This window comes from Microcebus murinus, chromosome 12 (assembly GCF_040939455.1).
Source record: "Microcebus murinus isolate Inina chromosome 12, M.murinus_Inina_mat1.0, whole genome shotgun sequence".
NCBI classification, from domain to species: domain Eukaryota; kingdom Metazoa; phylum Chordata; class Mammalia; order Primates; family Cheirogaleidae; genus Microcebus; species Microcebus murinus.
In genome coordinates this window covers 9,385,399-9,410,141 of record NC_134115.1, presented here as the reverse complement: position 1 = coordinate 9,410,141, position 24,743 = coordinate 9,385,399, and the positions used below count along the sequence as shown (strand labels likewise).

The window sequence follows — 24,743 nt, the reverse complement described above, 5'->3', positions numbered from 1 at the left end:
TCTCGTCTCCCAGGTTATGGCTTTCTGTAGAAGTCTCCCTTGGTCACAGAGGCAAATGGCTAGTCGTGGAGGCTTCCTGTGTCCACAGCCCTTCTTTTATCACCATTTCATGTGTGCAGATCCTGTGAGGAGGCACACGTGGCCAAGTTGGGGGTTCCTCTGGGAGGGTGGCTGCCTCACAGTGGGGGGCAGACAGATCAAGTTTGAGGTGGCTGTGACGAGGGACAACAGGAGCTGGGCTTAGGACGAGGGTATGGGATTGATAAGTCACCGTCTTGTGAGGTGTGTGAGGGCAGAGGTGAGAGAAAGGAAAGGGGACATTTGCTGGGGGACAGTGGCAGGTGGTGATGGCAGGCCACCCTGATGGTGCATGTGGGCACAGCACAGGGTTTGTTTCAGAGAGGGGAGGGGGCCTGGGACAGAGCTGGGGTGCTGCTGTTGGGTGGGGATGGAGCAGGCAGGCAAAAGAAGACAGAGGGCCCAGCATCCTGCAGTTCCTGCCTCAGCTGTGGACGAGACATGGGCGTGGGTGGCTGTTTCTGGGGAGCGCGACCCGTGGAAACAGTGTCCCTGTGGCTGCCACCAGCCTCTTCTGTCCCCTTCTTTTCCCCATTCAGTGACCACAGAACCCAGCCCACACCGGGCTCAGATCCCCAGAGGCCTGGCATCTGTGGAATTCCTGCTAGATCCTCCTGTGTGGACTGAAGGGGCTGTCCACCCAGGCAGCAGCTTGCTCTATTTCTCCTGTATGTCGCAGAATGTGACACACTACATTATCAGTGGAGACATATGTGGTCATTCTTTTGTTGCATGTGGGGTGTTTTTGTCAGAAGCTGTGACCACAGTTGTCCTGGTCTACTGGGTATGTTCTGGAGTTTTCTGTCGGGCTTAGTTCTGACCGGATCCTGTTGCACAAGCCATAGGACATTTGCACATGCTGCAGCTGTGCAGGGCAAGGCTGGATGTGGGTGGTGAGTTCTCCAGGGGCTATGAGCTTGGGATGGCTCCTCAGTCTTAGGACCTTCCTGAGTGTGAGTCAGGTGCTGGGCATCTCCAGGCCTGCCCTGGATGAGACCCCACGAACGAGGCAGACCCACAGGGCACAGCGACACCCCACCAGTCCAGCCTTTTTGGACATCTCTTCTCACCCTTGGGACAGTTTTAGGGACATGGGCGTGATTTCCTGTCTCACCCAGTTTCACCAGCTTTTTGACTGTTCAGGAACTGCTGACTGGGAAGAGAATATTTTATGCTGCATTTAGAGACTAAAGAGTAAAATCTAAGCACCCGATAACTTTTGGATGTGAGATTCTTCAGAAGGTGCATGTGGGGCTGTGGGAGGAGGAGGGCAGGGAGGAGCGTGGGCCTCAGACTGTGACCTGCCAAAGTCACGTGGCATCTGGGAGTGCAGCAGAAGAAAGACCTTCTTCTGAGTCCCAGGGGGACTCTGCTGGGAGATCTTGCAACTCTGGCTGTCCTGTTCTTGTCTCTTACAGACCTCAGAAGAGATATTTCAGCACCTGCAGAACATAGTGGATTTTGGCCAAAATGTCATGAAAGAATTTTTGGGGGAGAACTATGTTCATTGTGGGGTAAGTGCTTTTTATTCATGTTATCTGAATTCATGGCCCCGTTTTGTATTAATAATACCAACTTCCTGGTGATTTCTTGGACTTTGTGCTTAACAATAACCCTGGTACACTTAGAGTCTCCAAGTGCTTTTCTCCTTCACTGCAACAGAGCAGATACTGCAATTTCCCTTTCCTAGCTGAGAAGCATGAGGTTCAGAGAGTCCACGTGTGCTGCTGCCCCTCCCCCACCCCCACTGGATCCCATCTCCCCCCATCCCTCCTGGAGGCCCCTGCTTGGGGAGGGCTCTCTGGTAGCATCCAGCAGCACTGAGCCTGAGGGATGGCTTTGCTCTTTGCCCTCAGGGGCACGTTTGGATGAGTAGGGGGGTGCTGCTTACCACACTAAGGGGGGGGGGTCCTAGCTGCTCAGCGGGATTTTAAAAGCTGGGGTTTAGAAGAAAAGCTGTGCAAGCCCTTGGCATTGCTGTCTGTGCCGGGCTCTGCTGCTTCTTAGTCCAGGTCTGTGGGAGGACCGGGGTGCCAGCCCAGGCCCACCTGTTGCCTGGATTGTTCTTTGAGCAGATCTGCAGTCCTAAAGCCTGGACAGGCCCCTCGGTCCTGCTTGGCTGCTGAGGGTGCAAGATTTGCTTCTGGCTGGTTTTTGGCACTGTTGTGGTATTTGTGGAGGTGACGTTTTCCCTTTTAGGAGGATTCATGCAGTTCTTATACAGGACATGTCCCTTGGACGGTGTCTGTGCCGATGTCCAGTTTCCCCCTCAAGGAAAGACTGTTCTTTGTGGTGTGATCTGCTGGAATGCTGCCACCCTAGCAGCCTGGGCTCGTCTTGTCCAAGTGGGAGTGTCTCTGGTCTTGTAGATTTTAGACCTCTCTCTGGAAGGGAGGGCTCAGTGGCCATGGCACTTTTTGGCCATGGTAGATGCGGGAATCCTAGTGGTGGTGTCCCAGTGGAAAGGGCATTGCTTTGCGCGTGGGGACAGGATCAGGAGCATCTTGAGCAGAGAGCACTCTGGCTCTGGCTTAGGCTCTGTTTTATCCTCAGCTCGAAGGGTCACAGTAAATGAACCCACAGTGAACAGTGCTCAACCCACAGGGTCACCTATTAGCCTATCTTCTCTGCATCAAGACACCTGCCAGAGTGAAACAGAGCTTCCTTTTGCTCCAGGTGACCATGCCCTGACAGGACAGTCGCTGGACTCTGGTGCAGTGGGAAAATGGGCACAGAGCACATTGCAGGCAGATCTGTGCCCCTCAGGTGGCCACATTGGCAGGGCTGTGCAAGACCATGTGAGAGAGAAGAACGGATGTGTCAGCGAGTTAGGCAAAGCAGAGTGTTTCCATCCTGTTTGTCCTGGGACAAGACTCAACCAGCCCTCTTGATGAGATCTCAAGACAGAGACAGCACAGACACACCCCGGCTCCTGGCCTTGCCTAGTGGGTGTGAGGTCGGTCTAGACCCATCTGCACAGGAGCTGGAGCATTTAGGAGACAGGGAGTAAGGTAGAGGCTGCTCTCCTCGTTCCTCCAGATATTGCTCCTTAAGTACTGGAAAGTTTAGAAGGTCCACCTTGCTTCTGTGGACCAAATCCTCCTGTTACCGGCCACCACCAGGGGCCAGCCTCTACTCCCTGTTTGAACTTCACATGCTGACATGTTGGCTGGGCTGGGCCCTTGAGGGGTGAGGGGACAGCCAGATTGGTGGCTCTTTGTCCTTCTGAGCACCATCCCTCCATCCCTTTGAGGGCAGTGCCACGCCTGCCTCCCTCAGCTCCGCGCTCAGGTTGCAACGCCAGGAGGGGAATTCTGTGGGCTTTACCTCTGGTTCTTTTTAAGTGAATGCTTCGTGCAGGAGCTGGTTGTCACTGTCCTTGCCTGGTTGGACAGATGGTATCGTCCACTCTCAGCAACATCAAACTTTTAAGAGGATGGCTACTGTAAGCAGTTTATTTTGACTTAAAACACAGATATACTCATAAAATCAGTAATGTAAAGTTGTCTGGAAGAAACTTAGGTCTTTCCCCCTGGTTCCTGTGCACTCAGGCTGGGGCTGTGGGCAGACAGCAATGCAGAGGTCTGTCGCTGCGTGTGGACCCGAGATCTGTGTGGCTCTGTGTCTCCAGCCATGTGTGCCCTGGGGTGGGGGCAAAGGCATTTCTAGAATGAGGAGCTCAATGTAGTTCCTGGTGACCCTTCTCATATGGTGTCTGTGCCTTTCGTATTTTTGCTTTCTTTGAAACGAAGCAAGAACTTGGACTTTTGTGAGATGATCTATGTTTTGCACTTTTGAATTTTTACATTTCCTACTCTTTTGTTTCACTTCACCTAATTCAGTACTAAGTTTTTTTAGTAAGTCACCTTTCGGTACTTTATAGCATGTTTAGGTAAATGACAAAATCACAAGTGACACTGGCGCCACAGGCTGGGAGCAGACCATTGACTGGAGCGGGGTGGGTGACGGAAGGGCGTGGGTCTGGCGAGGAAGGCATGGTTTCTCCACGGGCAGGATCCCAGCATTCTTGTTCTAGCTGGTCTCCTCTGCTCTGTCCCTTTGGGATTTTTTCAGAAGTCACAATTCTGCCACCTTGGAAATATAAGAAGACAGGGAAGATGATGAGCAACAGGGCTTAAATAAAAACCCTTTCATTTGGGAAGTTGCAAAGAAAAACCAAGTGGGGGGACATGCTGGGTATTGGCCACACTGAGGCAGAGGCTGTCTCACTGAGATCAGTGGCTTGATCGGATGCTGAGCTGCATCCTTTGGTGGGAACTTGAGGCCTTCAAGGTCTGTCTGAGGAGTCAGTGAGGATCTTCCATGTGGTCTGAGAACTGCCTCAGGCGCCTGCTCTGTGTCTGTAGGTGCTGTAAGGCCCAGAAGGGATGCTCTGTGGTGGGAGACATTGGCTGTGAGGCTGGTCACCATGACTGGACCCGGCTGCTGTGAGGAGAGCCATCTGCACTAAGCGCATTGAAATGTTGGCATCTTTGTTTAGCCTGGACATGTTGTGAAAATGATACAGTAGCTTTTATTCCCAAAACCCACACATGGAATTTTTTTTAGCTGTAAACTTTTTGTTTATTGTGATAAAATACATGTAAAATACAGTTCTGTGGCAGTAAGGGTGTCTGCATCACATATTGCAATCCACATTGAGTATTTCATGTTTTTCCTTACAGGAAGTTGTTCAGCTGCCTTTAGAGTTTGTGAAACAGCTTTGTTTAAAGATACAGGCCGAAAGACCAGGTAAGGGTGCTTTAATTTAGGAATATTGTTTGTGATTTAAAATATTCCATTTGAGAAGTATTTGAAATGATCACCTGTGTTAGGCACACGCAGTATTCAACAATTCTGTTGCCAGAAATTTCATTATCATGTAGAAATCCTGGGAGCACGTAGGTATAATTCTGTGCATCAGAAAACTAGAGCACTGCACAGAATATGCGACACTAAGAGCTAATTAATACAAGACCATAAGACAGCAGGTGGGAGAAGAGGGAGGTGAAGGAGCTGGGGGAGTCCCAGGGCAGGAGAGGGTCTAGGGGGCTGGAAGAAAGTCAAAAGGAAACCGAGGTGACCTGAGCCTCAGGAGGGAGGGCCAGACCCAGGAGGGGCTGCAGGCTGGGAGCTGCCCCAGCCAGAGTCTAGGCCAGGTGCTTGTCCTCCTGGGGAAGAGGGAAACAAGGGGAGTTCCGTAGTCATTACCCCCACTCCCACCTTTCCCACACTTGCTGGTGGCCTTGTGGGCAGGAACCATGTCAAAGCTTTTTTCCACAGTTACTGATCAAAGAGGTAAAGTTCAGTCAGTATTGAGGGTGGAGATGCCTCTTCTTAGAGCACATTGAGGCAATGAGGGTGTGGAATTGGCTACTATAGTTTTTTCCTGATTTGATTTGGAAATGATTTATTCCTGATTCGAAAGCAAACGATTCTCTGTGTCTGAAGTCTCTGGCTGGGGCAGGGGGAACAGGCTGCATGCTGGGAAAGGTCAGGGAGGTGGGAAACCGCAGGACAGCATCTCGGCTCGGTTCCTCATCTCCTGGAGGGCAGACTGAGGCTGGCCAGGGTGCTGCCTTCAGCTGCTTGGCCGCTCAGCTTCCCCCTTGTATTTTTTAACAGTCAAAGGTTTACCATTTCACAGTAATAAGAACCATGCTGCCCTTCCTTATAGTGATCAGGAATAAGGCTCATATGTAAAAGGAGGGAAGCCCATCTCGGGTGCCTGGAGCCTAGGCTCTGTCCGCACAAGTTTCCAGTGTAGTGGATGCTGCGGTCATATTGATGCCCCGGGGATTGGGAAGGGCCAGCTCTGATAAGAGCATAGAGGCTGCAGTCTCCTTCCTTTCCCAGTTCCTGGGCTAAAGGAGTCATGGAATTAGGGGACCATCCCTCAGACCACCCTCACTTTTGACAACTGCACATTTGAGGATTCCTAAGACCACTGTCAGGGTTGGTAATTTGCTAGAAAGACCCACGTAACTCACTGTTTTACTCATGGATATGGTTTATTACGGCAAAAGGATAAAGGTAGAACCAGCCGAGGGGAGAGGCACAGGGGAGGGGTCCGAGAGAGCCCTGGCACAAGCTCCTGGGTGTCCTCTCCCTGGGGGCTGTGCGGGCAGCACTTAATCTCCCAGCGATGATGTGTGATAGCACACGTGGGATGTTGCCAATCAGGAAACTCACCTAGCCTCAGTGTCCAGTGTTTTTAGTGGGGCTCAGACACATAGACACAGCTAACTGCCCATGTGGTCCAAAGGACTCCCCCATGAACCGCTCTGCTACTGTGTGTCCTCAAGTTCCCAGGTAAACACAAAGCTCTCATCAGCCTCAGAGATGACTCCCAAAAGCCAGGGATAAGGTGGGATCTGTCTTGGGCAGGGCTCTTCTCATCTCTTGTACTGATGCTCGAATGTGACTCTTGCTGTGTTTTCCAGAGTCTCGCTGTGACAAGGACCTGGATACTCTCAGTGGTTATGCTATGTGCCTTCCCAATTTAACCAGACTTCAGACCTACCACTTTGCAGAGCACTGGCCGATTCTGTGTGTAGAGATAAAGGTGATCTTTTGTTGAGGGGGAAATGATGTGGGTAAAAGGGGAAAGGTCAGTCCTGGGTTGTAAGTCTGAGAGTCATCTGCCCGCTATATGTGTTCCCACAGAAACATGTTCTTTGGGGCCTGTGGCCCCTTCTGAGGTCCTGGCACCCTTGGGTCCTGGAGCCCTGCTTGCTTCCCTTTCCTTCCAGAACTGTCACTGCATCCCAATGCTCCGGTTCCTCCCACAGACTCCCAGACCCCAGGTTTAGGCTCATTCCTGGGAGCTGATGACAGGAGAGCCTGTCCTGCATGCGGGAACTAGGACAATCCCTGGTTCAGGATTGCCAGAGGGAAGTGCATTGGGCCCGAGCCCCAGCCCCGTCGTCCTCAGAGAGTGCAGCTGGCCAGGGTCTTGGCCTGCCTTTGTGCCTCTCTGGTTGCGCCCCTTGGTGCTTGGCTGCTGCTCACTGTGTTGCAGGAGCCCCGTGTGTGGGCTGCCCTATAGACTGCGGTACTCTCCTTGTCCTTCTCGGAAAGGATTTTCCTGGAGGCACAAAGGCCAGTGTGACCCTCAGAGGTGCCAAAGTCCTGAATTTCTTGCCTGGTGCAGGGCAGAGGGGCTGGATAAGGCCAGGGGACCCCTTGCTTCAGCTCTCCGCTGCCCACGTTGGGAGTGGTCACTGGGGCGCCTCAGGAAGCTGCCCCACATGTCCTCGCCATTATCTGTCTCCTTCCTCCAAACCTCTCGGGCAGTGATTCTGGGTCATGCCTTTGGCCTGAACACTTGTGCCTCGTGGTCCTTGTGGGTGGCTGTTCTGCTTCTCCAGCGCATTCTCAGCACCCGAGGCTGAGCGCTGGTCTTATTGTGTGTGCCGAGAGGCAGTAGCTGGGGTTCCCTGCCATTCTGGGAGCCTAGCAACTATCAGATGGGCCCCTGCCACACCACACGCTAGTATCAGCGGGAACAATGGTTGTGTTTCTTGGAGCTGTGAGCCCTGGGCCCATCTCCAGTCCTGAGAATCTTCTAGTTACATTCTTTAATGGAAGCACAAAGCTGCTCTGTGTCGTGCTTGTGTCAAGCCAGCACAGAGGCACCCCCTATCTCCCCCAGTGAGAGTTCTGGCCGTGGGTGCTGTAGAGGCAGAAATGTTTGTATGATGTGATGAGGGAAGTGGTGTTCCAACCGGGAGCTAAAAATGAAAACAGCTTTTGGGGACCTGTACACCTGACACTGGCTGTACTTTTCTTGAAGTTAGTGATATGTCTATTTAAAGGTACGTGATTTCTTCCTAAGCATTTTTTCCTCTTTGTTTATTTTACAGCCAAAATGTGGGTTTATTCCTTTCTCGAGTGATGTCACACATGAGATGAAGCATAAAGTCTGTCGTTACTGCATGCACCAGCACCTCAAGGTGAGAAGACTGACGTGTGGGCTCTGCTGCTCTGGGTAGGGTACAGGGGTGTCATTGCAGCTCACTGCAACCTCAAATTCCTGGGCTCATGCGATCCTCCTGTCTCAGCCTCCTTAGCAGCTGGGACTACAGCCGTGTCCACCATACCTGGCTAACTTTTTAATTTTTTTGTAGAGACCTACAGGATCTCTCTGTTGCCCTGGCTGGTCTCGAACTCCTGGCCTTGAGCAATCCTCCCATCTTGGCCTCCCAGAGTGCTAGGATTACAGGAATGGGCCACTGTGCCTGGCCCTCCAGAAATTTTTATTACCTTAAAAAAGAAACTCTGTCCCTATTAGCAGTCACTTTCCACTTTTCCTTCCTGCTAGCTCCTGGCAACCAACAATCTATTTTCTCTCTGTGCATTTCCCTATTCTGAGGATTTCATATAAATTGAATCGTATAATCTGTAGCCTTTGTGATTCTTTCACTTTGCATAATGTTTTGAGGTTCATCCATGTTGTGGCTTGTGTCAGCACTTCATTCCTTTTATGGCTGAATAATATTCCATTGTGTGAAGGTAGCATATTATTTATCCATTCATCTATTGATTGGAATTCCAACATGTCCGCTTTTTGGCTATTGTGAATAGCACTGCTGTGAACATTGATATACCTATACTTGTTTGAGTCATCAATTTCATTTCTCTTGGATAGATTCCTGGGAGTAGAATTGCTGAGTCTTAAGGTAATCTTATGTTTAGCTTTTGGAGGAACCACCAGACTGTTTTGGGCAGCAGCTGGACCATTTTACATTCCTATCTGCAGTGTGCAAAGGTTCCAATTTCTCAGTATCCTTGCCAATGTTTAGTATTGTCCATTTTTGTAGTTCCAGGCATCCTAATGGTTGTGGGGTAGTATCTCATTATGGCTCTTTTGCTCATTTTATTTATTTTTAATTTAATTTTATGTTTTTTGAGATGGAGTCTCACTCTATTGCCAGGCTAGAGTGCCGTGGCATCAGCCTAGCTCACAGCAACCTCAAACTCATGGGATCAAGCAAACCTTCTGCCTCAGCCTCCCAAGTAGCTGAGAATGCAGGCATACTCCACCATGCCCAGCTAATTTTTCTATATATTTTTAGTTGGCCAATTAATTTCTTTTTATTTTTAGTAGAGACAGGGTCTTGCTCTTGCTCAGGCTGGTTTCAAATTCCTGACCTTGATTGATCCTCCCGTCTCGGCCTTCCAGAGTGCTAGGATTATAGGCATGAGCCACTGAGCCCAGCCTCTTTTGCTCATTTTAAAATTGAGTTTTTGTTGTTGTTGAGTTGTAGGTGTTCTTTATATATTCCAAAGTATTTTGTAATCAGGAAATGTCATGCTTCCAGCTTTTCTTCTTTTTTAATATTATTTTGGCTGTTTGGGGCCCCTTACAATTACATATGAATTTGAAGATCAGTTTTTCATTTCTGCAAAAAAAAGGCTGTTGGAATTTTGACAGATTATGTGACTCTAGATCACTTGGGTAGTATTGCTATCTTAATAATATTCATGAACATAGGATATTTTTCCATTTATTTAGTCTTCTTCAATTTCTTCAGCCATGCAGTTTTCAGTGTACAAGTCTTTGAGTACTTTTGTTAAGTTTATTTCTAGGTATTTTATTCTTTTGGAATATTATAAATGTCATTGTAAATGGAATTGCTTCCTTAATTTCCTTTCAGATTGTTCATTGCTGGTGTATAGAAATGACTGATTTTTGTGTGTTGATCTTATACCTTGCAACTTTGCTTGGTTTTTTAAATTCTAGTAGCATTTTTGTGGATTATTTGGATTTTTCTCTATATAGGATCAAGCCATTTATGAATAAAGAGTTTCACTTTTTCCTTTATAATTTGGATGCCTTTAGTTTGTCAATTTCTACAAAGAAATCAGTTAAGATTTTGATAGGGATTCCATTGAATCTATACATCAATTTGGAAAGTATTGCCACCTTAACAGTATGAATACTTTAGTTGTGAACACAGGATGTCTTTTCATTTATTTAAGTCTTTAATTTTTTTCAATGATGTTTTATAGTTTTCTGTATTTAAGTCTTATACTTCTTTTGTTAAATTTATTCCTAAGTATTTTATTTTTTTGGATGCTATTGTCAGTGGAAATTTTTTTATTTCACTTTCAGATTGCACATTGGTAATATATAAAATACAATTGATTTTTAAAGTATGTATATTTTTAATTGTGCTGAAATACACATGACATAAAATTTGCCATCTTAACTAAGTATACAGTTCATTGGCATTAAGTACATTCACATTTTTGTGCAACCATCACCACCATCCATCTTCAGGACTCTTTTCATCTTTCAAAACTGAAACCTTTTCCCTATTAAACCATAACTGCCCATTTCCTCCTAAAACCTGCCCCCTGGCAACCACCATTCTACTTTCTGCCTCTATGAATGTGACTATTCTAGTTACCTCACATAAGTGGAATCATATAGTACTTGCCTTTTTGTGACTGGCTTATTTCACTTAGTATAATATCCTCCTAGTTCAACCATGTTATAGCATGTGTCAGAATTTCCTTTTTAAGGCTGAATAATATTTCACTATATATACAACACATTTTGTTTATCCATTCATCAGTCAGCGGAAACTTGGTTTGTTTCCACTTTTTGATTGTTGTGAATAGTGCTGCTCTCCCTGCTCTCAATTTTTTTTGTGTATATACTCGGAAGTGGAATTCCTGATTATGTGGTAATTCTGGGTTTAATTATGAGGAGCCATCATACTGTTTTCCATTTTATAGCTGTATCATTTTATATTCCCATCAGCAATGTATGAGGGTTCCAGTTTCCCTACAACTTTGCCAGCACTTGTTATTTATGGTTTTTTGATAGTAGTCATTTTAATGGGTGAAGGTGAGAAATACAATTGATCGACGGTGGTTGATCTTGTATACTGTCACCTTGCTGAACTTGTTCATTTGCTATAATTTTTTTTTTAATGTGTGGATTCTTAGAATTGTCTGTATACATGATTAGATCATTTGCAAATAGAAATAGTTTTACTTCTTTCTTTCCTAACTGTATGCCCATTATATGTTTATCTTCCCTAATTGCCCTGGCCATAACTTGCTTAGTATGATGTTATACGAAATACTGAGACATTGTCATTTTGTTCTTGATCTTAGGGAGAAAGCTTTCAGGCTTTCACCATCGAGTTTGTAATGTTTGTTGTTTGTTTTTCATAGATGTTCTTTTGAGTGTTTTTGTTTTTGTTTAATACTGCAAGGATGCTGGATTTTCTGAAATGCTTGTCGTATATCTATTGAGATGATTCTGAGATCATGAGGTGCGTTCCTCTATTAATTTGGCATATTACATTGGTTGATTTTTATATGTTTGACCGCTCTTGCATTTGTGGGTTAAATCCCACTTCATCATGATCTCTAATCCATTTAATATGCTGCTGAATTTGGTTTACTAGGGTTTTTTTTTTGAGGATTTTTGAATCATAAGGGATATTGGTCTGTAGTTTTCTAGTGGTATCTTTGGCTTTGTTAACTAGTGTAATAACAGGCTTCACAGAATGAGTTAGCAAGTGTTTCCTTCTCTTCGCTCTTCAATTTTTTGGAAGAGTTTGAGTATTGGTGTTGATTCTTTTTTAAATGTTTGGTAGAATTCACTAGTGAAGCCATCTGGTCCTGGGCTTTTCTTCTATGGTAGATTTTTGCTTATGGATTTAGTCTGTTATTATCAGTCTGTTGTGATTTTCTATCTTTTGAGTCAGTTATTGGTAGTTGTGTGTTACTAGTAATTTGTCCATTTCATCTAATTTGTTGGCATGCAGTTGTTCATTACATTCCTTTATAATCTTTTTACTTCTGCAATGTCGGTGGTAGTGTCCCTTCTTTTGTTCCTGATTTTAGTAATTTGAGTTCTCTCTTTTTTCTGTCTAGACAAAGGATTGTGTCATATTTGTTGATCTTTCAAAGAAACAACTTTTGCTTTTGTTCATTTTCTGTTTTCTCTCCTACTTAGTATTTCATTTAACTCTACTCTAACTTTACTGTTTCCTTTCCTCTGCTTGCTTTAGGTTTAGTTTGTTACCTTTTTCTGGTTTCTTAAGGTCGAAAGTTAGGTTATTGATTTGAGAATGTTCCTCTTTTTAATATAGATGTTTACAACTATGAATTTTCCTCTAACTGCTTTCTCTTCATCCCATAAGCTTTGATAGGTTGTGTTTTCAATTTATTTACCTTAATTTATTTTTTGATAAATACATTTTTATTTACCTTTATTTTTATTTATTTTATTTTTTCTCCTTTGATTTCTTCTTTGACCCATTGATGATTTGGAGTGTTTAATTTTCACATATTTTTGAGTTTCTCAAATTTTCCTTCGATACAGATTTCTAATTTCATTCCACTGTGTTTAGAGAAAATTGATTGCATGATTTCACTCTTTTTACATTTATTGAGACTTGTTTTGTGACTTAACATAAGGTTTGTCTTTAAGAATGTTCCATGTTCACTTGAGAAGAATGTGTAATCTGCTGTTTTTGGCTGGAGTGTTCTATAGATATGTTAGGACTAGTTGGTTTTAAATAGTGTTCAAGTCTTCTTCCTTGTTGACTTTTTGTGTAGTTCTATGTATTAATTTAACATCTTAACCTAAGTGGTCTAGTTCAGATAATACCAACTTAACTTCAGTAAAATACAAAAATTTTACTGCCTTCCCCCTCCTTTGTGTTGGTATTGTGATACAAATGACATCTTTCCACATCGTGTGCGTGTCAGTACAGATTTGTAATTGTTGGCCTTTGCAGTGTCCTTTAAATTAGATAAGAGGGAAAAAAACCCCAAAATATATTTGTATCTTCTTTTATGCTTACCTATGTATTAATAGTTACTTTTATTGGTGCTGTTAATTTCTTCTTGTGGATTTGAGTTTCTGTCTAGTAGCTTTCAGCCTACAGGACTCCTTTCAGTAAGTATTTCTTATAGGGCAGGTTTGCTAACAACAGATTCTTTATAGTCTTTGTTTATCTGGCAGTGTCTTATTTTTTCCTTCATTTTCTAAGGATAGTTTGGTTAGATCTAGAATTTTTGGATGACAGTCTTTTTCTTTTAGCACTGGGGAAATGTCATATTCCTGCCTTCTGGCTTTATGGTTTCTGATGAGAAATCAGCTGTTAATCTTAGGAGGGTTCTTTGTGCCTGACACGAGTCACTTCTCCCTTGCTGCTTTTTAAGATGTCTTTGTCCTTTGATAATTTGATTATGCTGTGTCTAGGTGTGGATCTCTTGGGCTTTATTCTGAAATTCACTGATTATCTCTTTTGCCTGCTCAATCTGCTGTTGGGCCGCTCTAGTTACTTTTTCATTTGGGTTATTGTATGTTTCAACTACAGAATTTCTATTTGGTTTCTTTTTATGGTTTCTATCTCTTTATTGATGGACTCTATTTGTTGAGATATTACTCTCTTTGTTCCTTTCAGTTCTTTGTCCCTGATTTCCTATAACTCTAAGCGTATTTACCATAGTTGACTTAAGTCTGAATAAGTCCAGCGCTCAGGGACAGTCTGTTGATTGCTTTTGTCCTTGTATATGGGTCATACTTTTTTGTTTCTTTTCATGTTTTGTGAAACAGATTTCTTGCTTCTTTGCATTATATTGTTGAAAATGGACATTTTCAACAATATAATGTAGCCACCCTGGAAAGTAAGTTCTACCAGCTCCTGAGGATTTGTTATTGCTGCTTGTGATAGTTGTTATTGCTTCTTTAGAGACTTTTCTCTGCTAATTTTGTGAAATCTGTATTCTTGGTCATGTATGGCCACTGAAGTCTCTGCTCATTTGGTTTAGTGGGTAGCTAATACTTTGATAGATATTTTCTTAAATACTTGGAACCAGTAAGTCTCCTAGGCTTTGCTAAGGTGCTCTGTGTGCCCTTGTGGCCCACTCAACACTCAGCAGTATGACTGATGCTCTGCCTTGGCTTCCACTTCCACAGAGCCTCAGATCCGTTCAGAGCTAAGGGCCTTCTAGGTCTTTCCTGAGCCTGTGCATGGCTTTCTAGATTCCCAGTAATAAGTTGGAGCTTTTCAAAGCCTCTGTGTACATCTCGTTACTCAGCTTTTTGCTTTTAGCTTTAGTTTAGCCTGTTGCTTCCACTGTTTCAGGAAGCCATGAAGTTAAACTCTACATATTTTTGACAAATGCTCCTGGGAAAAAGGCCTTCTGCATTGGGTGAGCTGAGTCAGGTCACTGAAGGGTACCTGGCAGACGGGGATCTTCCTGGGAACGAAGAGATAGGTTGAATGATGGCAGTCCCCTGAGAATGAGGCTTAGGAGATGCTCGTGCCCTGCTCTGCGTGCTCTGTGCCAGCCAGGCTGCCGGTTTCCACTCTGACTGCAGCTGCTGGTTTTGAGAGTTCCCTTGGAGCTAGAGACGGGGTGGGAATAGGGCATTTATAGTGCCAAAAAGCTTACTCTTACTACAGTAAGTGCTTCCTGGATTGTTGCAAGTCTTTGGCCAATTTTCTCAGAAAACTGGCAAAAATGGTCAGAATCAAAAATTTTGGTGAACTTTGGAAATTGACCAACATTACCTTCTTTTCTTTGTAGAGTTATAACTTTCTAGGCTCTTGGGAAAAGAAAGCATGTGAGCCATTCCCTTTTGCTGTCAACATATATGATAGATTTTTAAGAAATATTTTTTGCTGTGAAGCAATAGCTGCTCATATAACTGGTAAAATATGACATTATCTGAATTAGGTCACCTGCCTTCCCACTTAACTCATAGTTTCAGTTTGTATATCTTTCTAAACTTCTTCCTGTGCCAACAAAAATATGCATATGATATGGGTAGAAATGATATGGAGATGCCTTTCTCTCCAGTGTTCTAATGTTTGCATGCCTGTGTGTGCATGAACATACTCTTATAAGACAAAAAATGGGATCATGCTGTATGTACTTTGTCTGCTAATTGCTTTTTTTCACTTAAATAATCCTTGAGGATTGTTTGTTGTAAATCCTTTAAGACCTTTTCAGTGCATATTTGGATGTATGCATGTACATTTGCACATATACTTTTTTTGTTAAGCAAAAATGACATCATACTACATGCATTGTTTTGCCATTTGTTTTTTTCCTTGACTAAATCTTGGTGGTTCTTAGTTCTGCCCCTTTCTGGTAGTGGCTCTATATCATGTATTCACTCCTTCACTCAACAGGCTGCTAGTGGTGCTGGCCCCACTGAGTGGATGGGCTGTGATTGAGTCATCCTTGGTGGTGACTGTCTCCCTTGGCTCCAGGGTGTTGCTGTTATCATCATGACTGCAGTGGACATCTTATCTCTGTACTTTTTGACGTTATGCTAGTTTTTTTAGATTCCTTGTAGATTTGCCACGTTGGGGGCATGCGCATTTTAAATTTTGATGTGTACCAGCAAGTTGCCTTTCAAAAGATTATGCCAGTTTATCTTCCCACTGGCAACGTGAAATCATTTGTTAACCACATCCTCCCTGTTACTGGATATTATAACTTTAAAGATTTGTTAATCTCATTATCAAAATCTAGCTATGTAATTTTAAGGTGACTGCTGCTTTCTTCCTTGCTTGTGTGAAGGGCTGGGTCTCAGAGCCGGGCCGAGGTTTCCTGGGGTGCTGGGCTTGGTGGCCCCCTCCCCTCCTTAGTGACATGCATCTGCAAAGGTGGTGGCGCCTTTTCAGGGCAGGGCTGCAGTCCGTCTTAATCGTCTTCCATCATTTACGCTGTTCTGTGTATTCTTGTTGGCACAGTGCAGTCACAACAGCCAGGCATCTGATACCCTCCTGTTGGTGTTTTCACAGGTAGCAACTGGGAAGTGGAAGCAGATCAGTAAATACTGTCCCCTCGATCTCTACTCAGGGTAAGGGAACACTTGCCCCATCCCGCATTCCCTGGCGGTGGGGTGGTGTCCTGCGGGAGGTGTCCTGTGAGGTGGGGGGATCGTTTATTAGGTAGGGCCGGGCTGGGGTGGGGAGTTCCTCCCCTTTGCCATGAGCACCTGAATTCCCCAGGGCTTCGTGCTCACGGCTTGATGTGGTTGCTGACTTACTGGTTTTTCCGTCATCCAAATTGTGACCAGATTTGAAAAACCCTTGACTCCCACCCATGTGGACCCTCACAATTTATAGTTTAAGTCTTCGCCCTCTTGCTACTCTGCAGATAGTGAAAAGTGTGTGACTCTGGTGGCTGCTTCTGCGAGGGTGAGGCCGCCTGCAGCCGTTGGTTGGACTCTTGGGTCTCTGCTGGCCACCTGGGCCTGCCCCTCACTCTTTGGCCTGGCAGCTTTGCTGTGCGCCCCGTGCACTGCTTACCTGTGAGCCACAAGCAGGTGTGTGTGTGGAGATAGGTCAATTCCAACTGCGTTTAAACCTTGTCAACCCTTTCCCCTTCTAGAAACAAACAGAGAATGCACTTTGCCTTGAAGAGTTTGCTGCAGGAGGCACAGAACAACTTGAAGATATTTAAGGTAAGCTGCTTCCATTTTATGGTGGTTTTGGGGTGGAGTTGCAGGTGAACCCATGCGCTCTGTCTCTAGTGACGGGATTTGGGTGACCACACAGATGAAGGCGAGAGGCTGGGCTGCCTCAGGCACAATCCTGCATGTCTGACATCCCCTTTGGGGGTCCTCACGCCCCATTGTCCACACAGTTGTCCACACGCACCTTTCGGCTTACACCTTCCAGCCGCAGACCTTTGCCCGTCTTTTTTCTGAGACCGTCCATAAGCACAACATCTGTGTGATACCAGGTTGTCTGTAGCCCTGGGGTACACGATGTCAAAGCCTTGGCCACTGCTAGGTTGGCCTCAGTCTCCCCTGATGTGTAGATAGGTGAACCTTGGACGAGGGTGGCTCTGGCATTGTCCAACTGTTGTCCTGACCTGGGGGTTACTGAAGCCCCGAAGCTGCCTGGCCTGCTGCTGGGAGTGGGGCCTAAGGGGACAGGAGGAGAAGGTAGAGCCAGGTAGGGTTGGGGCATCAGCAGAGGAGAGGCTGTGGGAGGAAGGGGACAAGGTGGGGGGCAGGGCTGGCCTGGGTGGCAGTTGGGGGATGTGCCTTTTGCCTGTGTTGGAGACATGTTCTCTGTGGCCCCCTTGTCATCGCCCCAGTCCTTGTCCTAGCCTCATGAACCGTAACACGTGACAGCTGGGGACAAAATCCTGGGCTTCCTACAGGAGCTGGGCCTCTGGCAGCCCTCATAGGCGTCGGATCTGAGTACAGAGGCAGGGTCACTGGGTGCCGTGGTCTGGAGGAGGGAACTTACGGACTGAAGCCCTGTCCTCTCTTGCTGCTCTGTGTGGCCTGTGCCCTGATGCCCACTGGACACCCCTCAGCAGTGAGCCAGATGGGCCTATTCTTGACCAGCCTGGCTGGATCTGGCTCAAAAATCCTGTCGTCTTGGCCACTGGCCAGAGTGAGTGACTTTATTCTTTGTCCGCCTCTACCTTCCCAAATCTAAGAAAAGAAGACATATTTTAAAGGCAGTTTTAAATTTTTAACTCTTTTTTTAAGGACTTAAGGAATAGATTCCCATTCATTGATTCATTGGGGGATTTGTTGGAAGCCTGTGGCGAGGCTGACATTTTGTCCTAAGTGGACCCTTTTATGACCTTGTCAGACCCTCACCTAAGATCCCCAGGGCCCAGGAGCCTGCTGCCTGCCACTTCTGTTAAAGTCAGCATGGAAAAATCCTGAGATTAATGAATACTTTCAAAAGAAATGGATTAAGAGAAGTGACGTGGAATGGGTTGTTAAGATAACAGGACAGCACCGTGACATGTTATCCATCCTGCATTCCCGTCAGCTTTCCTGAGCAGCCCAGGCTGCCAACCTTGTTCAGCTTAGTGCTCAAACCCAGCAAGGCAGAAAACTCCTAAAGCTCTGCAGTTCCGGGTATTGAGAAGCTGCCTGGGTCATGGTTAGTGACCCCACACTGGACACTTGTAATGAGAGGCATTGGGGGCTTGTGGGGTGTTGGACATGGAGCTGCTGCTCTGCTGCCCAAGTTCATGGAGACCACACGAGGTCCTCGAGTGCCTGTATTTGTACATATTAGATGCCACCCACCTGCCCCAGACAGCCTGTGCCCCCAGCCCATCTCCTGCTTGCCTCCTGTGCTGGCATGCCTCCTAGCCCCCGCCAGCTTGGCCAGCAGTGGTCTCAGTTGTGTCCCCATCACAGTGAGGGCTCCGATAGTGCCCAGAACAGGAGACTCCCAGGGAAGGTGCCACAGGACCCAGTGAGGGAGGAGAGCCCATCCACGCCTCTTGAGAGCTGGGATTATCCCCATCTATGGCAGTTAATTATTGCAAAACTTAGCTTGGAACAACCATTTGTCCCCTCACAGTTTCTGGGGCTGGGAGGTGAGAAGCAGCTCAGCTGGTTCTGGCCTGATGTCCTTGGAGGCTTGGCTCACCTGAAGACTTGACTGGGGCCAGCAGTCTCAGTGCCCAGCCTGTGGGACTCCCCAGGGCTGCCCAGTGTGGCCTCTGTGATCCTGGGAGAGCCACCAAGATGGAGGCCATGGGATCTTTTGTAAATTAATCTTGCAGGTGGTGTGCCCTTGTTTCTACCCGTGTTCTGTTGGTCACACTGATCAAACCCAGCATGGAGAAGACTCTAGAGTGTGGGAGGAAGAGGCAGGGGCTATGCGGGCCTGTCTTGCAGGTGCCGATCACACCGTCTTAGGGATAAAGGAATGAGGTTCAGACAGGTTCTCTCTGAACCTGTCTCTCCTGGGAGAGACAGACTCTCCTGGGGTCAGCTGCTACTCCAGGGCCTTTTCCCCGGATAGCACACAGACCCTCATAGAAGTTGGCGTCGGGCCCCCTGGGTACGGCAGCAAACGTCCCTGCCTACACCCTGGGAACATCTGAATCTGAACGTTAGTGCCGTAAAGAGTTTCTTTGCTAGGCTTGGTTTAAGAAGGCAGGATGTTCTCAAACATGAAGTTTCCACACTGGTGATAACAGCAGCTTCTCTCACTGTAGGCCCTCACTTAGGCTGTACCACCCAGCACCGGGGCTACCCTGGGGCCTGTCCCCGAGCCCAGGTCATACTCTTCCGTGGTGCTGGCGCTGACTACAGATCGCTGCCCTCACAGTTGCCTGCTCCTGGCCAGAGCTGAGTCCCTTAACTTTGAAGTAGCTGGGCTGGTGTCTTTGGGAGTTTGTTGTTTTGTGCTGAAAGCATTTACTCATGGCTTCCAAATGTGCTGTGGCTCACCGAGGGTGCTTGTCAGGCCAGAGCACTGGCCTTCAGAGATTTTTGTTTTGTTTTGTTTCCTTTTTTTTTTTTTTTTCCTTTTTTTGAGACAAGGTCTCACTCTGTCACTTGGGCTAGCATGCAGTAGTGTCATCATCATAGCTCACTGGAGCCTCAACCTTCTGGTTTCACGCGATCCTCCTGCCTCAGCCTCTGGGTAGCTGGGACTACAGGCAAGCATGCCACCATGCCTGGCTAAGTTTTGTATTTTTTGTAGAGATGGGTCTCGCTGTTGCCCAGCCAGGCTGGTCTTGGACTCTTGGCTTTAAGCGATCTTTCCACCTAGGCCTCCCAAAGTGCTAGGATTATAGGTGTGAGCCAGTGTACCCAGCCTGGTCTTCAGTTTTTGAAAACTTTTTCTCCTTTTCATTCTCAATAGGCTTTGCCTTTCGATTGATGGCACAGCATGTGCAGATGGGTTTCCCTTTAGGAGCTAGTGCATGTGCCGACCCCAGATGGCGCAGTCTACACAGTGGGGCTCTTTGCTCGGACCTGCACACGCACCCTGTGTGTGGCGGGCACTAAGGTATTGTCCCATACATTTGTTGGATTGATGTTTCCCTCTGTTACTTCTCCACCTAAAGAACGGTGAGCTGATTTACGGCTGCAAAGACGCCCGGAGCCCTGTGGCTGACTGGAGTGAGCTTGCGCGCCACCTGAAGCCATTCTTCTTCCCTTCCAATGGCCTGGCCAGTGGGCCCCACTGCACAAGTGCGGTGATCCGGGAGCTGGTGCACGTCATCACACGGGTACTGCTTAGCAGCTCGGACAAAGGCCGGGTGGGCGCCCTGAGACTGGGGCCGGGGCCCCGGGGCCCACGTGTCTGTGAAGCCAGCCGTTTCAGCAGGAGCCTGCACTGCCAAGGTAGGGCCCGGCCTTCCGTGGGGCCTCAGGACTGTCCAGTCCCCATGGGTGGCCAGGTAGAGTTGGCAAAGTGACCTGGCCTCATGGTGTGTTCATGGGTGCCACCTGCGCTTCCCAGCGTGGGGCTTTGCTGCCTCTCACACCTGGGTGGAGACTCCCTCTCCCGCCTTTTATCTGGGTTCATAAATTACAGGACACCCTTGGGCTGTAGGATATTCCCAACAGTATTGTTTGTTTGTCTGTGCATTCTCTCAGCCGTTTGCATAATGTTTTTAGCTGTGTTTGGTTCTTATTGCAACCCTGGGGGCAGGTTTCCTTCAGCCTGTTACTTCAACAAGGAGAACTGAGGCATAAGTCTTTTGCAGGAAGGCCTGACTGCCATGGGGTGTCTTCACTAGCTTAGGGTGAAGACATAGGCTCTTGGGGCCACAGACAAGCAAGAGCTGAGCGAGACCTGGCTGCTGCTGCGTGTCCCAATGGCTCATGAGCTGAGGCCACTCGAGACTTTGGGTGGGAACCTAAGGACAGTTTGAAGACAGCAGCTCTGCTTACGGGCAACCAGAAGCTCACCTGTGCCCCAGGCCCCACCTTTCTCTCTTCCCCCTATGCCAATATTTTCTTTCTTTCTTTTTTTTTTTCTTATTTTTATAAATTCTTTCTTTATTCTTTTTTTTTTTCTTCTTCTTTTTCTGGTTGTTTCTGGTTGGAATCATCACTAAAAACATGCCGATGTTTTCTTACGACAGGTAAATTCTGTGGGATTTTTTTTTCCCTGTTACAAAAGTGATTCCTGATAATTTCAGAAAATTTTGGTAAAATTATGACCATAACCTGGGCGATATAACTGCTTTATGGCGCCGGTTGCTGAGGTGCTCTGGGGCACTAAGAGGAGGCACCACAGCAGCTGCACGGCCCTAGGTTTTCCCAGATGCATACCCAGGAATGAGCACAACCCATGGGAATTTTAACTTTTAAAACAATAAGCTCATACTCCACATTATTCATAACCTAATTTTTTAACTTAATTAACTATAAATCTATATCAATATCAGCAAATGTATGCATTCAGCTGTTCAACTTTTATTGGCCATGTGTCCGTATCCTACCACGTGGATATCCTGTAACTATAACACATCCTTTCCAGTTGGGCCTATAAACTTTTATTCCTGTTTTCCTCTGTGCCCAGTGTGGCTGGGACTGTCCCACTGGCAGTGGAGCCCAGCGAGTGCATGCTGGTGTCTGAGTGTAGGGCCCTGGCGGACGTGCAGGGGGCCATGGTGGTTCTCCTGCATAGACTTGCTCCTCACTGCCTTTGCCTGTAGTTTGGTCTTCATGGGAGATGGTCTCTCCCGTTAGAGGTAGGAGATGGTTTGGAGTTTGGTGTCTCCCAAGCTCACTTGGCACCTTGTCTACAGCAGGTGTCAGAGAACCATGAGTTTTGAACGGAGTTTTCTTTCTGCATCTGTCCATATAGAACAGGTCTTTGTTGGTGGCTTTGACTACTGCCTGCTGTTCGCATGGCCAGCCCAGGCCTCACCTGTGTCTCAGCGCGGGCTCGTGGCTCTACATACAGGGTCCCAGGGTTGTCCTCTCTTAGTGATCTTATAGATTTGGGGATGTCAACACGATCTTTTGAAGTTGTGTGCCTTGCCTTATTTAGAATAAAGATTTTCTTTCTAAACTTAAACCATAAAGTGACTTCTGTGACTGTGGTGGAATTTAAGGATGTTCTGAGAAGGGGAGTAGTTTGGAGAGGCAAGGCACAAAGGGAGATGCTTGCCCTTCCTTTGTACGTGGCCCTTCCTTTGTTTCTTGCCCTTCCTTTGTACGTGGCCTGGTGTGTCCAGCGTGGTCCAAGCTCGTGCCAGCCCTGGCAGCTCTGTGAGGCTGGCACGTTATCTTCCCTTAGTGCCAGGCCAGGGTCTAGTCCTTGCCTGTGGTGACGCCCGTGTGGCTGAGCCCAGGGTGAGCCCTGTGGTCTGCGCTGGCCTATGTCTCCCCCCCACATTCTTTGATCTTTGATAATCAACCTGCTCTCGTTTTCCCCTGATGTTCTTGGTAGGAAAAAACACCCCAGAGCGCTCGGGGTTACCGAAGGGCTGTCTTCTGTACAAAACCCTCCAGGTGCAGATGTTGGACCTGCTGGACATCGAAGGCCTCTACCCTCTGTACAGCCGGGTTGAGCGGTACCTGGAAGAGTTTCCCGAGGAGAGGTGAGGCCGGCAGTCCCCTTCCTGGGCAGCCCTGAGGAGAGACCATGGGGCTGGACAGAGTCAGAACAAAACTCCCAGGGCCTGGCTTCCCAGAGGACAACACAGGCCAGCCACACCCTGCCCCGGGGCCATGGCTCGGGAATTCAGTGCTTTGTAAGGCAGGACGTCTGTGTGAGATTAGTGCTCACTTTCTGGTTTCTAGAAAAGAAAGCACATCTGTGCACCTGACAATTCCAAAATCCCGAGTCAGGGCTGAGCCTGTAGAGGGCAGTGTTGCTCCACCAGCTGGGCGGCTGCTCCAGCTGCTGCATCAGCTGAGCTGTGACCCTGGGCTTGCACTGGAGGTCACTAGGGTCCACGCCTGCAGTGTCTGGTGGGGCCTGGATCCTGTCCCTTCTCACGAGCCTTCACTTGCATCTCTGACCCAGGACGCCACTTGTCAGGAATAGAAGAGGTCTCAGCTTCAGAGCTCCCTAGTTCTGGTCTTGCAAGGTTCTATTTAAACCTTGGTGCTTCAGAACCAAGTTTAACATGAGGAAGCGATGGATCCATTAGGTGCCTTTCAATGTGTGATTGTTAAATGGTGCTACAGGATGGTAGACTGTGTAAACACTTTAAGAAACAATCTCCAGGTGACTTTGCCATCTTGTTTTTATTGTGTTTTCTTCTTCAGAAAAACGTTGCAAATAGATGGGCCTTATGATGAAGCATTTTACCAGAAGCTGCTTGATCTTTCCACTGAGGATGACGGGACCGTGGCCTTTGCGTTAACGAAGGTGGGCAGACCCATCTGGAAACATGCGGTGTGCTCCTTAGGCTCTTTCCACTAACTTCCACTACCTGCCCCTGAGGGTTAAAGCAGAAAAACGAGGATCTAAAACAAAAAGTAGCCGATGTTTCCCCTAGATTGACCAGGGTAGGGAATGGTACGTTTAGCTTTTAAGGAGGGTTTCCCTCCATTCAGTTCTTTCCCAGCCCGTCCTGTCCTGAAGGGGCTGTATTCCCAGGTGGGGCCAGGCCCCAGGGCGGCCCATCTTCATTTCTTCTCAACAGCCTGGAACAGGCTCTGTACCAATCTTGCTAGAGTCTCCTAGGGAAGACGCCGGGTCCCGTACTTTCTGGTGCTGTGAAATTCAGGGCTCTGTGAATGTGGATAGGAAAAAAATTGCATCTTTGTTTTCATTAACTTTTACCTGAAATTTAGCATTTGCTTCCACTGTGAATGTGGCAGGACCCAGGACTCTGCCCCTAAGAGAAGTCACCTTTCAGCTCTCACACTGTAGTAGCAGACCCCTCCAGATGTCGTTATACTTGTCACTGCCTGAGATGTGATGTATTACTATGGAATACATTTGTTTTAAAAAATATTTTGGTAGTTTACATTGTCACCCTCTATATTTTGTGCACTTAAAAATGTTACTCTGAAAGGGGTCCATAGGCTTTACTAGGCTACCAAAGGTTTACGAGACACCAAAACAGGGAAGAAACTCCGTTCCTGAGGGAGCCAGGTGGCGCTCCTCGTGCGTGTGTGCTCAGGTGCGCGGGAGCCCTGGGTCTCATCTGTCCTGTCCTGTCCACATATCTGTGGTTCCCACTTGAGAAAGACCCTTCAGTATTTCTCTGGCCGAGGCTGTAGCTGTTGGTGTTTTGAGGAGGACTGAGGGTGTCCTGTAGAGCCTAAAGTGAGCCCCTGAAGCCGGGGCCGGGGCGGAGTTAGCGGAGGCTAAGGGCAGTGCTGTCCTCGGTGGAGAAGGTTCCAGGTGGAGCCTCTGGGTCAGGATAAAGCAATGGAGTCTGCTATGTGCTGTCACAACCTGAGTACACTGATTTAGAAATAAACACGGGCACTGCTTTTTTTTTTATTTTCAAGAGAAAAAATAGGACTTTATGTTCTTTTTTTTATACATTTCTATATTTTCAGTTTCTTGCAAAATAAGAATGGATTACTCTTTAATTTTATTTCAGTCTTCAAATGGCATATGTAAATGCAATGTTGTTGTAAATGGCTAGAGTAGGCATACACACCTATCAGATGGCTAAGATAAAGACAATAGGACAACTGTCTGCAGTGCTGGTGCAGAGAAATGGGATGTGTCTGCCATTGCTGATGGGGATGGAGATGGCACAGCCACCCTGGGGAACACCTTGGCATGTTCTTATAAACTAAATGTCAGCTACCATGCCACGCAGTACTTGCGCTCCCGGGTATTTATCTGAGAGACACGAAGACTTAACACTCACCCCATAACCTGTATGGGAATGTTCACAGCAGCTTTGTGTAATAGCTAAAACTGGAAATGACCCACGCCTTTTCACAGATGACCTGTAAGAGG

General features: G+C 47.0%; 1 protein-coding gene across 1 annotated transcript in view; it reads left to right on the top strand.

Annotated features, from left to right (window-relative positions):
* IPPK (inositol-pentakisphosphate 2-kinase) overlaps positions 1-24,743 on the top strand; it is a 65,227-nt gene that overhangs the window by 11,165 nt on the left and 29,319 nt on the right. Inside the window, exons 3-11 of the mRNA XM_012747131.2 lie at positions 1,497-1,592; positions 4,764-4,830; positions 6,522-6,643; positions 7,944-8,033; positions 15,873-15,931; positions 16,465-16,537; positions 19,918-20,197; positions 22,260-22,410; positions 23,084-23,186. Of these exons, the coding sequence (XP_012602585.2) occupies positions 1,497-1,592; positions 4,764-4,830; positions 6,522-6,643; positions 7,944-8,033; positions 15,873-15,931; positions 16,465-16,537; positions 19,918-20,197; positions 22,260-22,410; positions 23,084-23,186 (1,041 nt within the window). The remainder of the gene's footprint in view (positions 1-1,496; positions 1,593-4,763; positions 4,831-6,521; positions 6,644-7,943; positions 8,034-15,872; positions 15,932-16,464; positions 16,538-19,917; positions 20,198-22,259; positions 22,411-23,083; positions 23,187-24,743) is intronic.